The sequence below is a fragment of the Lithobates pipiens genome, unplaced genomic scaffold (genome assembly GCF_037356315.1).
Source record: "Lithobates pipiens isolate NorthernLeopardFrog02 unplaced genomic scaffold, aLitPip1_a1.2 Scaffold_18, whole genome shotgun sequence".
Lineage (NCBI taxonomy): Eukaryota > Metazoa > Chordata > Amphibia > Anura > Ranidae > Lithobates > Lithobates pipiens.
In genome coordinates this window covers 116,804,175-116,822,234 of record NW_027507758.1, presented here as the reverse complement: position 1 = coordinate 116,822,234, position 18,060 = coordinate 116,804,175, and the positions used below count along the sequence as shown (strand labels likewise).

The 18,060-nt window shown below is 43.0% G+C and overlaps 1 protein-coding gene across 4 annotated transcripts in view; it reads left to right on the top strand.

The window, feature by feature from the left end:
• Positions 1 to 18,060, top strand: part of PPP4R3B (protein phosphatase 4 regulatory subunit 3B) — a 61,319-nt gene that overhangs the window by 14,163 nt on the left and 29,096 nt on the right. For 2 of the 4 annotated variants that reach the window (XM_077486041.1, XM_077486040.1), the window contains exons 3-8: positions 2,364 to 2,462; positions 4,404 to 5,027; positions 12,712 to 12,789; positions 12,914 to 13,030; positions 15,128 to 15,244; positions 16,904 to 17,035. In XM_077486041.1, coding sequence (XP_077342167.1) covers positions 2,364 to 2,462; positions 4,404 to 5,027; positions 12,712 to 12,789; positions 12,914 to 13,030; positions 15,128 to 15,244; positions 16,904 to 17,035 — 1,167 coding nt within the window. Of the gene's footprint in view, positions 1 to 2,363; positions 2,463 to 4,403; positions 5,028 to 12,711; positions 12,790 to 12,913; positions 13,031 to 15,127; positions 15,245 to 16,903; positions 17,054 to 18,060 lie in introns of all 4 variants that reach the window. The other 2 variants (XM_077486039.1, XM_077486038.1) reach the window with 1 other exon arrangement.

The window sequence follows — 18,060 nt, the reverse complement described above, 5'->3', positions numbered from 1 at the left end:
ATATATATATATATATATATATATATATATATATATATATATATATATATATATATATATATATATATATATATATATATATGAACTTATCCTTTTACATTCTCTGATTTAACCTGCAGTTTTTTTTTTTTTTGTTTAGTGACAGGGTCTGTCTAAGATGGGGAATGCATAAATCTGTAGATAGTTTTGAAAGCCTACTTAAGTAGACCTTTAACCCTTTCATTGCCAGGTCCATATGTGATGTCCAATTGCCTCCACACACCATCCCTCTTCATGTATTCCAAGCTCTGCTGGCCCGGGATCTAACATTGCGTGTGCCGGCGATTAGAGGGGAGGGAGAAGAGCTCTTTCCCTTCTTGCAGTGACCCCGGAAGGCTACGTTTATGACGTCACTTGTGGGACAGCCTCTGTGTCTCCGGCTAGCATAGTCAAGAAGGGATGTATTACGATGCGATCTGCATTGCAGTACATTCAGTGGAACCCAGAGGAGACCTGCAGTCTTATTAAAGAGGAAGTAAACCCTGATGGGTTTACTTCCTCTTTTTTTCCCTGCAAAGGTAAAGCATAATGGACTACTATGCATCGCATAGTAGCTCATTATGTGTCACTTACCTGACACAGGAGCCAGCGAAGTCGCCGCTGATCCCTGTAGTCCGCCGCATCCATCTTGCTGGTGGCGTCTCGCAGCTCCGACCAATGACAGCGGCGAAGCCGCGATGACGTCACTCCCGCGCATGCGCACGGGAGTCGACAAATTAGGCAAATCCATTCTTGGACTTGCCGCATTTAGTGCGCCTGCGCGCCGCTGTCTACGGCGCATGCGCCGTAGACAGCGGTGCCCATTTTCGGGCAAATATCTCCTAAACCATATAGGTTTAGGAGATATTGCTTGGACCTACAGGTAAGCCTTAATCTAGGCTTACCTGTAGGTCAAAGTGGTTTGAAGGGGTTTACTTCCTCTTTAAGACCCTGCATGTCTTATTGAAGAGAATCTGTCACCTGAAAATCATCACTTTTTGTCCCCTATATGAGGGAAAAAAAATGTAACGCAAGCACACAGAATCCCGCTCCCAAAAATTTGAGGCTCCAACCCCCACATATACAGACATATGAACGTAAACGCACAAGTCTAGAAGCCCAAGCGTCAAACGCTGATTGTGATACAAATGTTGCATATCGCCACACGCGCCAGAATGAGAGCAATAATTCTTTTTTTTCTCAATAAATTTTTATTGAAGATTTTCATTATAAACAGAGTTTGAACATAGATGCTTGTCTTATTGCTCGTGAAACATATATAGTTCAGTTGAACAAACAGAAAAAAAAGACAAATAAGCAAAGAAACATATAAACAGATACCATTACTCGTCTGCTATAATTCCATTTACCTGGGCATAAGAGTGATGACCTATGAGGGACATCAATGATCTACCGCATGTTTGTCAACTTCTAGAGGTCATGAAGCCTAGTGTTTTCATGCTGTGGTACGAGCTCGTCACTGAAGCTCAGTGCTAACACCCAGCTATGTGTTGGAAGTTGCTCTCTGGGAGGTGAGCTGGGAGGATCACCCCACCTGGACACCCCGCATGGGGATCACTACTGTGTCCCTGTAGGGTGGTCCCCCCTTCCTCCCCTATTCCGTTTTCATATTTTATTAAATGATATTGAGAGATCCATACGTTATTAACTTCATTCAAAGATCTGTAACATCCGTGGGGATTCAGTCCATTGTATACATGGTTTCGAGAGCAATAATTCTGATGACCTATAGGGGTCTTTTGAAGCGTCGCCTATAGAAAACTTAGGGTACTGAGGTTTGCCTTTTCACTGCGCAATTTAAGGTTTGACATGTTGGTTATCTTTTTAATTGCTGCAATCCCCTTTTTTATTTTTTTTATATTTTGCAAAACATTTCAGTAGTTAATTGCATTTTGTTTGCCCTAAAATTCAATTTAGTGTTTTTTTTATTTTATTTTTTTTTTGGGGGTTTTTTTCTGACATTTTACATTTTATAAACCTTTTCAGTAATATCAAGTGACCTAAAAAAAATGGAACTACTACTATTCCCTGGAGTGTCTGCTTTTGGAAAATATGTAATGTTCAGGCCTAAAGTAGTTAGTTTTTTTTTTTTTTTTTTTAAACGCGTGGGGAAAAAATGCAAAACCGGCTCTGGCAGTGAAAAGGTTAATGTGTATTTACATATGGTAATCATGTGAACCAAGTGAAGAGCTATACACACCATCATTTTGAATGTCTTGGGCTATGTTTCCAAAACGCACATGATAAAACTTTTATTGGTTGAAATAAAAGAATATGCACCCTTTTCATATTTTAAAATGATTGATGTAATTGTTTCTTCTCAGGATACGCTGATTGTTTGGTCTGAAGCAGAAAATTATGATTTGGCTCTCAGCTTTCAAGAAAAGGCTGGTTGTGATGAAATCTGGGAAAAGATATGCCAGGTAATTTTTTTTTTCCCCTTTCCTGATTATTCACTATATACAGTAATTTGGAATGAAGAAAAAGTCTAGCCATGCAGTAGCCTGGCAGTTCAGTCTTCTGTGGTTTACACACACAGCAATGCTCACATTCCGATGTACTTTGTTTTGCGTGCCTCGTTGCTATAGCACCACCATGTACAAGCTGAATGGTGCTGACTCCCTGGCATTGATCAGTCAGTGACAGCAATTAGCTGAGAGCACAGTGTTTACTAAACATTGCTTTGCCTCTGCTGATTCCATTTGTGAACCTGAAATAACTATTGTTGTACTGCTGTCATTTATCACAGAATAATTCAGGTTTTACATTTTATTAAAACAATTAATTATTTCTAGAAGCTAATTTTCATGTCGGAGGTTCAAAAACCAGAAATCCAGACCATGCTAAAACTATTTAATTAAATTTATTAGGCATTAAAGCTCATTATAGACTTTCCAATCAGAAAATGCAATCTCTATTCAGTCTCCTTTCTAATTTTCAAGAACTATTCAGTAAAAGCCCTGCTTGAACAATCCACTCAGTAGCTAGACATGTAAGCTCTTATACTACATATTGGTAGATCTCAAAAAGATTGTTTGTTTAACCCATCGTACAAACCTGACAGCGGGAGATTCCCAGTGGCTGCAGCCACCAGGATTGTGTGTAAATCTGACAAGCAGACTCCTGCCTGTCAGGTGGAAGCTGCCCCATTGCTTCCACATGGAACCCCAGCCCCCCCCCCCCGCCATGTATCCCCGGCTCTGCTTGCCCATCTACAGGCCCAGGACCGACCATAGAGGGTGCTGCCGGGTAGGTAGGAGGAAGCAGAGCGGACCCTCGTCTGATCTCCTTCCCTCCTCCTCCCCTCCTTGTTGCTGACCTGGAAAGCAACATCTTTGGCGTAACTTCTGGGTCTGCCTCTGTGTCCCTTGCCAGCATAGCCAGGAAAGAATGTATTGTAATGCGATAGGCATTGTCTTTTAAGCCTTGTACACACAATCCGATTGTTGGCAGGGGATTGTGTGATACCGGACTGTTGACCTAAAATCCGAACGTTCGTATGCTCCTTCAGACAATTTTTGTTCATCTTTCAGCCAAAAAATGTTGGATGGCAGGCTAGTAAAGTTTTGAGTAAAATTTTGTCTTAGATTTTTGTATCGTCTGTACACAAGTCCAAACGCACATGCTTGGAATCAATGCTCACAAAACACGACATTAGCCTAAAGGGTGGTGCTCAAGAGCTGAAATTCCATGTAGTATGTCACTACGTTTGTGTGTGTGTTTGTGTGTGTGTGTGTGTTGGCCGACAATTGTGTGCTGTTTAGTGTGCAAGACAAGATCCAGGCACACGCCCTTTTGACAAAAGTCTGACGTTCTGTTGGCCAACAATCTGATCGTGTGCACTAGGCTTTAAACTCTGGATGTCTCCTTTAAAGAGAACTCATCGCCAATAAATCATCATATATGGGGACTTTTTTTTTCCCCCCCCCCCCCTTTTTCTTAATCACGTAGGGGGACAAATAGTGAAAAGAATTAAACTTGCGTCATAAGCAAGTAATGCGCATGTTGCATTTTGCTGTGAGAGAAATATTTCTAGCACCAGACCCTCCTTGTAACCCTAAATTGATGACCCATAGGGAGCTTTTTAAAGCATTGCCTATGGAAAATCTAGGGTACTGAAGTTTGTCACCATTTTACCGGTGCACACAAATTTAAGGTTTTACATGTTGGGTATCTTACTCTGGCAGCTAAAGGGTTAACAGCCATTACCAACCAATGCACAATTTTGGCAGCATTCTTTCTTAACTGGCTCACAGGTAAATATTATTCCTTGCATTAGTATATTTTCCAGTTCATATGAAGACAAAGCTCTGGATTTTGTATACACCTGTATGACTTGACTAGTCTTTGACTTTGATTTCCAGGTTCAAGGGAAAGACCCTTCTGTGGAAGTCACACAAGACCCCATTGATGAGTCCGAAGAGGAACGCTTTGAGGAGATGCCTGAAACTAGCAGCTTGATTGATCTTCCTGATTGTGAACTCGGTAAACTTGAAGAGATTGCTGACCTTGTTACCTCAGTCCTGTCATCGCCTATCCGTAGGGAAAAGTTAGCCTTAGCCTTGGAGAACGAGGGCTACATCAAAAAGCTGTTGCAACTTTTCCAAACCTGTGAAAACTTGGATAACACAGAAGGATTGCACCATTTATATGAGATTATTCGGGGAATATTATTTCTCAACAAAGCGACTCTGTTTGAGGTGATGTTTTCGGACGAGTGTATAATGGATGTTGTGGGGTGCCTGGAGTACGACCCAGCCTTGGCTCAGCCAAAAAGACATCGAGAGTTTTTGACTAAAACTGCAAAGTTTAAAGAAGTAATCCCCATAACAGACTCTGAACTTAGGCAAAAGATCCACCAAACGTACAGGGTACAGTACATTCAAGATGTTATCTTGCCCACGCCATCTGTATTTGAAGACAATTTTCTGTCTACGCTCACGTCTTTCATTTTCTTCAACAAAGTGGAGATTGTCAGCATGTTGCAGGTAAGTAGACGCATCCCACAGATCTCTTTTCACATGTCCTCGATTGTTGGATCTATATAAGGACTCCTTTTTAGGATTTTTTTTTTTTTTTTTTTTTTTTTTCCCTTAGCCCTTTATTCTGCTGATAAAAGAAAATGAGAAGTGTTTGTGATGACTAATACCATGGCTTTAAAACGTAATTCCAGTTTCAGCTCTGAACTGATCACGTAACACAACCTCCCTGTAGTTTCGGATAAACATACCCTTTTGCTATAGCATATTTATGTGGTTACTGTGACTCAACTAGTTATATATGTGTTTGATGTAATAACTCAAAAACGTGGACCCGTGGGACCATTCTATCTTCTTTACATGTCAAAGCTGGATTTGGAAAAATACATTTTGTTCTTGTTCCTAAACACTGGCTTGCCATGTTGAGAAGCTAAAAAGGAGGGTGTTGGCCCTGGAGATTATGTGAAGAGTGGTATCTCCTTATCTTTAGAATGAAGTGGAAGCAAATTCTGACATAAGGTGCATAATGAGCACATAGCATTTGAAAGTAGATTTGCCATTAGAGAATTATGGATGTTGCTGTCTTCAGAAAATACCATTTGCCTGGCTGGTGAGCTGACTCCCTGGCTTTAAGATGGATGACAAGGCAAAGTGATGATAAAAAAAAAAGCATGTTTGGTAGATATCTGCAAAACATTTCCATTATATTTTATCCCTTTAAACACCCCGATACAGTACAAAAAAAATAACTATGGATATGACAAGTAGTGGGAATTAAAGCGGAGGTCCACCCTAAAGTGGACCTCCGCTCATCGGAACCCTCCCCCCCTCTGGCGCCACAATTGGCACCTTTCAGGGGGGAGGGGGGGTGCAGATACCTGTACAGTACAGGTATCTGTACCCACTTCCGGGATAGCTCTCTGCGGAAAGGGGCGTATATTACGCCCCTTTCCGCAAGTGCCTGCCCCTTCCCGCAAGTGCCCCGCTGCCTGCTGGGAAAACACACAGATCCCAGAGGCAGCGGGGACCGTCCTTATTGCGCAGCGCGGCTCGCGCATGCGCAGTAGGGAACCGGGAAATGAAGCCGAAAGGCTCCATTTCCTGATTCCCATACCCAAGATGGCGGCGGCAGCACCCGAGATACGATTTACAGATCGGCTTCGGGTGCCGACATCGCGGGCGCGCTGGACAGGTAACTGTCACCATTTTAAAAGTCAGCAGCTGCAGTATTTGTAGCTGCTGGCTTTTTAAAAATAAAAAATAAAAAACGCGGAGTCCCGGTGGACTCCCGCTTTAACCGAGTCACACAGACATAACACAGGTGCCACTCTTCCCAACTGAGAAAAGTAGATGATCCTGCTCCTTGTTAGGGGGCATAAGCCTCTTTTGGTAATTAGGAGTGAGGAGTTTTCAATGCAATGTCTGCACCACACACATGGAGAGGTGGAGCCGTATGCTCTGGCTCCCTCTGACTAAGGATGAGCTCAGGCGTGTTTGCATACTCCACATGCAGAGCCCGCCAGTAAGTCGGCGCTGCACTAATCGCAGGCAGTGAGACATTGCCCGATCTCTGCAGCCGTGCATCGGTGCAATGTCTCACTGCCTGTGATTAGCGCAGCTCTGTGCCGACTTCCTGGCGGGCTCTGCACGTGGAGTATGCGAACACGCCTGAGCTCATCCTTACCTCTGACTATTCCCCAATTGCCATGATTCTCGGAGAAGGCCAAGGGCAACAGGAAGTAGTTAAATAAAAAATTCAACCTAAAACTAGCTATCTCAAAGGCCCCTTTCACACGGGTTGATAGAATTCAGCTTTTAGCTGCGGATACATTATTTTTTTTTTTTTTTTTTACCGCACCTAAACTTACACAAGCTTTCCTATGACCTCATTCACACACTGCGCTTAACGACAGTTTTCTTACATGGGGTTTTGTGCAGTTAGAAAAAATACATTTGACTGCGTCCAGGACTGATTTATCGCAGCTATCTGTACATAACTGCAGGTAATCGCAGTATACTATTTCACCTATGGATAGCAGCAGCAACAAGGAGAGAAAAACAGGAAGCGCATCAGAAATGGCAAGAATGTTCCACCGCAGCTAAACGCAGCTGCATGTAAAACCACATAATCGCAATGTACAACTGCAAGTGATCGCTGTGCCTGGAGTCTTGGAATTTCAAAATAAAACATGATTTTAACAGCGGCAGGATAGCCGCCCATGTGAAAGTGATCTAAATCTACTGGCAGCCACATTTTAAGACTAATCTAACCCTGCAAAGCAAAAATTGCTATACATACCTTTTCTTTAGCCAATCTGGTCCGGTCTCCAGCGGTGGATGGTGTGTGGAAGAGACAGCCAGATGGGAAATGCCTGGGTCACCCATAGAGTTACTGAAGCCACCGCTCACAGCTCAGTGCTGGACCGGGCCTGATTGGCTTCTGAAAATGTATGTACAGTAGAGCTGCACAATTAGTTATGAATCGAGATTGCAATTCTTTCCCCCTTGCGATCTTAACAGCATATTCCGATTCTCTGCAGAGTTCTCCACTCAAGCGGACAGCTGTCAAAAAAAAAAAAAAAAACAGACAGTCTGCCAAGTTTCACAACATCCCTCATTGGCTGAGCTAACTATAAATGTTCTTTAGATCAAAGGAGTTAACTTTGTCTGTAAATGAGGGCAGTTTTACCATTTAAAGACTAGATGTTACGCCGCAAGAGAATCTTTATTCCAAACAAAAAAAATTGATTCTCCTTTTTCCCAGAATCGTGCACAGCTCTAATATACAGTATCTCACAAAAGTGAGTACACCCCTCCAATTTTTGTAAAATATTTTATTATATCTTTTCATGTGACAACACTGAAGAAATGACACTTTGCTACAATGTAAAGTAGTGAGTGTACAGCTTGTATAAGGCTGAGTTCACACTGGCATTAGGAGCAGGCGTTTGAGAGGAGTTTAAAAAGGCCTCTAAATGCCTGTGCACAATAGACAGCATGTAGTGCTGTTCACACTAAGCGTTAGCGTCGCTTCAAAATTGAAGCCTCGCGTTGAGTCAGGAGGCGTTTAAAGAGGAAGTAAACTCTCTCACTCTGCTTCTTTTCAGTCCTTTATAATTAATTATCAGACTATAGCCACTGTAATCCAGCCCAAATCGCATATTACTTACTGTTTAAAGAAACTTTAAAAAAATGTGTTTCCAGGAGTAAGACGGCGTCATCTTAAGTATTGTTTTCTGAGTCCACAGTAGAGTGTATTTCCTCCTTTCCATTGAGCACTTTCTGTACTGTTAACCAAGCCTCCTTCTCAATCCAATGTTTCTATGGCAACCCTGCTTCCCTGTTCATAGCTGACTTGTTTAATTTCATAGTATTTACTTGTGCCAATGTGTAATGTTTGCCTTTGTCAGTCTTATCAGCTTCAGCTGATAAGACTGCAGTAATGGCGAAGTTTGCACTGCATGGCATGTCGCATGGTGTGTAGAAGGACGCTCTGACTCTGCAGCCTCCTGGGAGTTCAGTCTTGCGTGCCGTAGGAAGTCCTGATAACAGACAGGCACATAGAGAGTGTGGCGTAAGTCAGGGGAGATCTGGGCATGCTCAGTGATGTCATTCTAAAGAACAAAAAGGATTACAACAATACTAAGCAAGTAAGGAGATATCTACAAACAGTGTTCATTAGGGATTTTTATGCTGTTTACATGGGACAAAGTTGTGGGGGAGAGTTTACAACCACTTTAAAGTCTTTCAACGCCTCCCATTCAAGTCTAGGGTAACGCCTTCCAATTGCTCTGGCAGTTGTGAGGCGTTAAGTTTAGTTAATTTACTGTAATAAAATAGGTGTTTGTGGCGCAGTTTTAACGCTTTTCAAATGCTTCAAAACTGCCCATAGGGCATTTGGGGAGCGTTTTTAATTCATTAATGCTTGTAAAACGCCTATCTAATGCAAATACTAAAGCTCATTGACACCCATACTAATGCTATAGGAGCGTTTAAGTGTTAGGGCTTGTTCACACTTGACTAAATTTCTAACAGTGTAAATTTGCTGTCCCCTCAAAATAATTGAACACACAGCCATTAATGTCTAAACCGCTGGCAACAAAAGTGAATACACCCCTATGTGAAAATGTCCAAATTGGGCCCAATTAGCCATTTTTTCTCCCCGGTGTCATGTGACTCTGTTACTGTTAAAAGGTCTCAGGTGTGAATGGGGAGCAGGTGTGTTAAATTTTGTTATTGCTCTCACTCTTACTGGTCACTGGAAGTTCAACATGGCACCTCATTGACGAAGGTCTGAAAAAAATAATTATCACTCTACATAAAGATGGCCTAGGCCAGTGATGGCGAACCTTGGCACCCCAGATGTTTTGAAACTACATTTCCCATGATGCTCCACTACACTGCAGAGTGCCTGAGCATCATGGGAAATGTAGTTCCAAGGTTCGCCATTACTGGCCTAGGCTATAAGATTACCAAGACCCTGAAACTGAGCTGCAGCATGGTGGCCAAGACCATACAGCGGTTTAACAGGACAGGTTCCACTCAGAACAGGCTTCACCAGGGTCTACCAAAAGTAGTGGAGTGGACGTGCTCGGCATCATATCCAGAGGTTGTCTTGGGAAATAGATGTATGAGTGCTGCCAGCATTGCTGCAGAAGTTGGGTCAGCCTGTCAGTGCTCAGACTATACACTGCACCAAATTGGTCTGCATGGCTGTCATCCCAGAAGGATGCCTCTTCTAAAGATGATTCACATGAAAGCCTTGTCCTTTGGACTGATGAGACCAAGATCAACATATATGTTCAGATGGTGGTGGGAGTGTCATGGTCTGGGGCTGCATGAGTGCTGCTGGCACTGGGGAGCTGCAGTTCATTGAGGGAACCATGAATGCCAACATGTATTGTGACATACTGAAGCAGAGCATCCATTAAACCTGTGCTGATAACAGCAGCAAAAAGTGCAGGATTTGACTGCGCTTTACCGTTTTTTTTAATGCATTTCAATAGGTCAGTGCTTTTTTTTTTTTCTTTTTTTTTTTCTGACCAAATATGCACTAAAAATACGGCAAACAGGATTTTTAACAGTGCAACCAACCAGGCACCGTTCACACCTGAGCATATTGTTTTCAGGCAGAAAGTAGCGCGATTTTACCGCAATTTTGTACCGGTCAAAAGGTCACCAATGTAAAAGAATGAAAAACTCCTGTAATCTGCCAAAAAAAAAAATCTCTTGTACTTTTTTGCGCAATGGGTGTTTTGCTTTAGATGACAGAACGCTCAGATGTGAACAGAGGCCATTGAATTTAATGGGGTTTGTCTTGTTTGGCATTTTTTGGAGCTGAGGCTTAGAGCAAAAGAATGCCCAGACATGCCTAGATGTGAACAGAGCCTTGTATTGTGTGTGTTTGTTTTTTTTTTTTGCAAAAGTACTTCGAAAACTGCTGTGTGTGTGTGTGTGTATATGTGTATCATACACATACACATACACATACACATATATATATATTATTTTTTTTTAAACTGGCCATTTCAGGCAAGTGCATCCAGAATTTTCCTTTCAGTTTTGGTCCAGAATTTTTATTTCGATGCACCACTATTGCAAACCAGGAAGGGAGTGGAGAGAATCAAACTCGGGCACAGTTCACTCGCAGAATTTCGGCCAGCAAAAGACAGATGAAAGCTTTTTATCGGAAAATGCGACTGTGTGTAGGCTCCATCAGAATTTAGCTGGCCGAATTCCCGCCACCAAAAATTTGATAGCATGTTCTCAATTTTCCCAATGGAAAAACTTAATTCCGATCGTGTGTATGCAGTTCCGATGTGCAAAAACTCACGTATGCTCAGATTCAACTACGAGATCGAAGTTATTGGCTACTAGGTATTGAACTTCCTTTTTTCTAGTCCCGTCGTATGTGTTGTACATCACCGCGACGGTCGGAATTTGGTGTGACTGTGTGTAGGCAAGACAGTTTGAGCAGAATTCCATCGGGAAAACCATCAGAGCTTTTTCCGACGAGAATTCCGATCGAGTGTACGGGGCATTAGGCCCCTTTCATACTGTCGGACAATTGGGGTCAGTTTTTCAAGCGGACCCGTTCTGACCATCCATTGCCCGCTTTGGAGCGACAGATGTCCAAGGACATTTCATCTGATCCTATCTGCTACAGACAGATGGATGGGGGATCCATTCTCGATCCATCTGGTGAATTGGATGACTGTCAGATGTAAATGGACAAGGCATTCTGTTTACATCTGACCGCCCATAGAGCAGGCTGTGGCCGTATCTGCTCTGCATCAGCGGAGCGTCTATGGACCTGTCATCCGCCTGCTTAATGGGGAGATTCCCCGCTGAGCGCGCGGTCTTGCCTTGCCTGTGTGATTTGAACACCGTTTTACATATCTGGACGTGACTGGGGAATGCATTTGTTTCTGTGCGTGGGGACGAGGGCACTTTATTTTTACTCTTTCTCATTAATTATTTTTTTTGATCACTTTTATTCCTGTTACAAGGAATGTAAACATTCCTTGTAATAGAAATAATGTGTGACAGGTCTTCCTTTTTGGAGAGATGTGGGGTCAATAAGACCCCATATCTCTCCTTTAGGCTGGAAAGACCAAGATCAAAAAAACTGTCTTGGCCTTTCCAGCCGTGTTCCCTGGCATTGTTTACTTCTGCCGGCCTTGCCTCATAACGTCTCGCACGGGCCTTCGAGGGTCATAAAGATAACTGGGGACCATCTTGGTCACCAGAAATCTATGATCAATGTCTGGCAGCGGCGGATTCCTTCCCAGGCTCGTTGATCACACGGGTGAGTCGGTAGAAGTACCGGAGGGTTTTGCACGAGGGTAGTCAGGATCCTCCTCTTCTCGGGTCCCTCTTTGTTGCTTCTGGCTCCTTGCCTTGCTATGGGGGCTGCCGAGCTGCAGCTCTGTATGTCCATTCAGACATGGAGCTGCCGTTCGGCCCCACCCCCTCTCTGATTGCTTAACTGCTTCAGCCCCGGAAGATTTTACCCCCTTCCTGACCAGAGCACTTTTTACAATTTGGCACTGCATTACTTTAAATGACAATTGCACGGTCGTTCGCTGTATCCAAACAAAATTTGCATCCTTCTTTTTTTTTTTTTTTTCCCACAAATAGTTTTCTTTTGGTGGTATTTGATTACCTCTGCAGTTTTTAGTTTTTACGCTATAAACAAAACGACAATTTTGAAGAAAAAAAAAAACTATTTTTACTTTTTGCTATATCCGCAAAAAAAACAAATTTCTTCATCAGTTTAGGCCAATATATATCCTTCTACATATTTTTGGTTCAAAAAAAAAATTGTAATAAGTGGCTGCGTTCTTTCACCCTACACTATCAGGCTGGAAGGAAGCCGACAACCTCATTGAAAGTGATGCTGCATATACTCTAATTCCAGAAGGCAACAATAGAAAATAAATTTGCAGAACTTTGACAAGCTCTCTTAAAATGGGATTACTTTGAGTTATACGCCAGTTCTGGAAGATATTCCAGCCCAAGTATGGAAACGTGTGTATTTTTTGTGCAGGTTACATAATATAGAAATCCTTCTGGTTTGTAATTTTTATAGAAAGTGCGTTTTGGAAGTGCACTCCTTTTTACCTTTTGGTCTACTGACCTCCCTATGTGTAATCCTTGCCAATCTAATGACTGCATTATGTATTTTAAACAGGAAGATGAAAAGTTTTTGTCAGAAGTCTTTGCACAGTTGACCGATGAAGCCACCGACGATGACAAACGGCGTGAGTTGGTAAGATAAAAGGCTTTGACTAGGGCATGTCTTGCACTATAAAGGTCGTAGTGATGTACAGTTTGTGTTACTGTAGTTGCAAGATTGGTTCTCTTATATTTACAGTCCTCTTTTCCTTCCAAAGGTCAATTTCTTCAAGGAGTTCTGTGCGTTTTCACAGACATTGCAGCCTCAAAATAGAGATGCTTTCTTCAAAACATTGGCCAACCTAGGAATACTTCCTGCTTTAGAAATTGTCATGGTAAGACTTCCAACAATGTTTGTTTTGATACTCTGGTCTTAGGTTAGGGTCACACTTGTGCAGGTGGTTGACACTGCTTGTCCATACCTGTTCCCACAGCCGTTAAAAGCCCACAGAAATACGCGCTGCCACTCAAGAGATACCTGAGGGTACAATTGGGTGTTTGCCATGACCCCGTTCATTTTTTGCATGCTTCCTTGTTGGTCATTTTGGTGGACATGAACAATAAATTTGCTTTGCTATAGGAAACACTTGGGAATGTTAACTGTGCTTAAAAGAGAAGTATGGGATTGCTTTTTATTTTTGAATCCTACTTACCTAGCTGGATGCAGCTTTGGTTCCCCGCCGCCTCACACACTGAGAACCGAGCGTTTAAACACTGCTGATCACTCGGTTCTCACATATCCCTGAGCAGAGAGCTGGTGGCTGTCAGTCATCGCTGTGTGTTCTGCCTGGACTGGGCTGTGGAGGGGGTGGGAGTGGCTGAGAGGCTGAGCCATGTGCTGGTTCAGGCATGTGGGCAGATCCCGACTTTGTTGCCATCTTGCCAGAGCCTGACCGGCTCTGTGACGTCAGCTGACAATGGGCTTTTGCCTGCTGTCTGTTGAAAGCAGGGCACAGGAGTGCAGAACTGACTGCACTCCTGTGATCCACAGAAGTAGAGCTAAGCGAGCTTTGGCTGTACTCCTTTTTAAGCAGTGGTCTGAAGAATGAAGCAGTAAGTAGAGTTCAAATTGTAATAAATTTGATTAAAGTGGGGGGCCACCCTGAAAACCAAAAAATGTTAAAAATGACAAAAAAATCTAAAAAAAATAAAATGAGAATTTTTTTTTTTTTTTTTTTTACTTACCAGAAATGCCTGTTGCTAGGCACTTTATCCTAATCTTCCTCTTCCTCCTCCGCGGAGATCTTCTGTCTTCGTCGCGGCGTCTTCTGGGTAATGAGTCGCGCTGTGTTCTGGGAACTGTGTGTTCCTGAACACAGCGCGTCCCATTCAGAAAGCGCTGCGGGACTCGCGCATGCGCAATAGTTCCGGGACTCGCGCATGCGCAGTAGGAAACGGGCAGTGAAGCCGTAAGGCTCCGCTGCCTGTTTCCCTTACAGGGAATGGCGGCGCCGGGACCCGAGAGCCGAGGGACGGCTCGGCCTCGGGCGGCCGACATCGCGGGCGCCCTGGACAGGTAAGTGATTTTATTAAGTCAGCAGCTGCAGTGTTTGCAGCTGCTGACTTTTTTTTTTTTTTTTAAACTGGCCCTCCTCTTTAAATTGCATTACCATTAATTCTGCTTAATTTCTTTTTGAAAGACCTTACTCTATGTAGATGCGTCGCTCATGTTTGAAGATGGCCCCTCTTGAAATTGGTCTCAGTGGAAGACTAGGAGGAGGCCTTCTTGGTAGGCTGAAAGAATCTCTAAAGGCTGCCACTTTCTTAAATTTCAGCCAGTTCAAAAACAATTTGAGCCTTGGGTGCCAATGACGGCACCAACCTGGCTCAACAAGTTGGTTTTTCAAGCAGCTGGTGGAAAATCTTAGACCCAATAGTGACTGCATCAGATGCGGTTACTGTTTGGGTGCTTGCTGTCAGAATACAAAGGCTGGCAGGAGAGCTTCCTTCACCTTTAGCATGGATGTGATAGATTTCTCTCATTCAGTCTATGGTCTGAACAAGAGAAATCTGTGTGTATGGCTAGCTTTAACCTCTTCCCATACAAGGGGGAAGAGTTGTGATTTAAAGAGATTTTCTCTGAAGATTAACTGTTTCAGAACCTGTAACCATTTCAAAATGTACACATCCTTTAAGCCAGGGGTCTTCAAACTATGACCCTCCAGTTGTTCAGGAACTACAATTCCCATCATGCCTAGTCATGTCTGTAAATGTCAGTTTTTTACAATGCCTCATGGGATGTGTAGTTTCGCAACAGCTGGAGGACCGTAGTTTAAGGATCCCCGCTTTAAGCTCATCTAAAAATGTTCCTGAGCAGGTTAGGTGTAATTTTTAAAGCTTCTGGTTTTTCATTTTTGTTATGAAGTTGCAGACTTTAACCCTAGTTGTATCATATAACCTCCAGCCATAGTAATGTTTGCTGTTCTTTTTAGGGTATGGACGATTTACAGGTTAGAGCGGCTGCTACAGATATATTTTCTTATCTGGTAGAATTTAGCCCTTCCATGGTTCGGGAGTTTGTAATGCAAGAAGCCCAGCAGAGTGACGATGTAAGTACAACGATTGGAGCAGATTGCAATTCCATTTTTTGACTTTTACTTTGTCTAAAGTTAGTCGCAAGTGTTCTACAAACTACTAGTTTTAGATTGAAATCTCTGTACAATACAAAGTCTGTGAAATTGTATAAGATCCACCCATCGGTTAAGGTTGTATAAAACTGGATGTGTGAAAACTCCCCAGCCTCGCGCAACCCCCCTCGATTTAATTTGCCTTCCGCCTCTTCACTATAATGACAGTTTGCTGACAGCCTCACCTATTTGCAGCTCTCTACACAGCCAGCGATTACCTGCAGTGATCTCTGTTGGATGTACTTTGTTTACCGCTGCGTAGAGAGCTGCGAATAGGAGCGTCTGCCAGCAACCTGTCGTCATAGCAAATGGAGCTGGTGAACGCACCTACCTTCTAAGAGCCACAGGAGGACCTGCTCATTAGCTAACCCTATTAATGTATTTTATGTGCGGTCCATTATTTTTATTTCTTTTTTTCAATGTGGCCCAGGAAGGTCAAAAGGTTCCAATCCAAACTTTTGTCTATGGTTAGCACAGTAAAAGTACTACTGTAATTTGTATGCTGTAATTTGATTTATTGCTGATGGACTTGGATGTTAGCACATGTCCACACACACACACTGACATTCCTGTACAGGTAAACGTAAGCCTTTACACTGTATAACATATTTAGTGGTTATTTGGTCATACATGCGTGCCTGGAATGTTTTCACTATTTAAGGCTGGGTTCACACCGCTGCGATGCGGGAACGCCGCGAATCCGCGGCGTTTTCCCGCATCGCATGACTCCCGCCGGCAGTTCACACTGCCCTATGCGGACTGCTGGGAGTGTCAATGATATGTTAATGACACCCCCAGATCTGTCCGCATATCGTAGTGCGATCTGCCGACTCGCACAGGAATCGGATCGCATGGTGTGAACCCCCCATGCGATCCGATTCTGTTGCGGACCAAAAAAAGGGTCCCATGCGAGTTTGCTGCGGGAGCGATGCGAGTTCAGCCATACTATCTGTATGGCTGAACTCGCATCGCTACGGAGATCGGATGTGATTTGCGGTGCAAATCACATCCGGATCTCCCCCCACAGCAGTGTGAACCCAGCCTTAATGACAGTTTAGAGAGTAATCTGTCACCCTTCCCTCCAGAAATTTGTTGCAAAATCCATTAAAAGAAGTTGGTTGCTGTCTGTCTGGAAGGCAGGTAATGCTGACATATATGGCACATGGGCACTCTTCTGAGTGGTACTTTGTTTTCCGCTGAACTCTGTCTGCATTCAGAGCATCCCTGTACCTGGCCGTCACTCAGAACATCGCCCAGACACAGCATATTTCAGCCTGTCATTGGTTTTGACAGGCTGCTGGCAGTGGACTCTGCTGTGTCTGTGCCTCCTGGTTGGCCAAAAATACCCGTGACCGCCTAAGGTTTTAGTAAAGCTTACTTCTGGGCAGAAACAGCTGGGGAAATATAATTTCCAATAGTACAATATTTAACAAACATGTTTTTTTCCCCCACCTAGGATTTACATGTTTTTTCATTTGCATTTTAGGATTTTGTACATCAAATAGTATTGTGCACCTATTGCAGCAATGTGTATTTAATGTGTAATTTCTCATCCATTTTCTTTGTTTTGCCGCGCCACAGGACATTCTTTTAATTAACGTTGTAATTGAGCAAATGATTTGTGATACGGACCCAGAGCTTGGAGGAGCTGTTCAATTGATGGGACTCCTGCGGACCTTGATAGATCCAGAAAACATGTTAGCGACAGCTAATGTAAGAACATGCAAATGGGTAAAAGCATCTTTTTTTTTTTTTTTTTGTTAATCTCCCCAAGTGCATAAAATGTAGTTTTCTAGAACTGTTTGTTTTTGTGCACACCATACTAGAGTAATTTTTACAGTAAAATATTTAGCATTTGTTGTTTTTTGTGCCTGAAGGGGGAGATTCACACCACTGCTTTTGTGTTCCGCATGCTGCTTTTCTGCATGTGCGTTTTTGATGCGTTCCAGTACCTCCCCCCCCCCCCTTTTTATTTTATTTTTATTCCTTCATCTTTATAATAATGCAGGATTTATATAGTAATTGAAGACCTGTGCGTTCTGGTGCATTTTGGTAACTTTTTTTTTATGCATTTTAACGAGTTCCAGATGCATTTCATTCAGAAAAAATGTAGCATGTTCCTACACATTAAAAACACACTGGACTCCATCTGGTTTGAACCAACCCTAAAGCAGTTTATTATGTACATCCATGGCTCATTGCTGGCATCTGTAAGGCTGCTTTGAATGAATGAGTAACTTGTATATCGCTACATATGGGAACTAAATCGCCTCAAGGCTCTTTTGGCACCAGTGTCTATCTGGGTCTTCAGAAGAGATGGGTCTCGAGCTTCTTCCTGAAGGCCAGATGGTTTTCTTCCTAGCGGATTTCTGTGGGTAGAGCCTTCTTCCTCTTCCTCTTCTTCCTCTTCCTCTTCCTCTTCCTCTTCCTCCTCCTCCTCCCTCTTCTCACAACTGACTAGTGTGAGGAGCTGCATAAGATTTATTGGTCATGCATTTTTCTTCCTCATTTTGTTAAAGCAAAAATGTAAGAAAAACTGATCAGTGTGAAAGGGCCCTAAGATAGAGAATATAAAGACACGTAACTCCAGCACACATGCACAGGAATTAATAAGTGGCTGTCCAGTGGCTTGAGCCATTAGAATGTGCATGTGGAACAGAGCAGGTTTGCAGGCATTGCATCTCTGGAGGAGGGGGGTCAATATGGCAATACTTGCCCACTCCAGAGGCAGTAGAGTT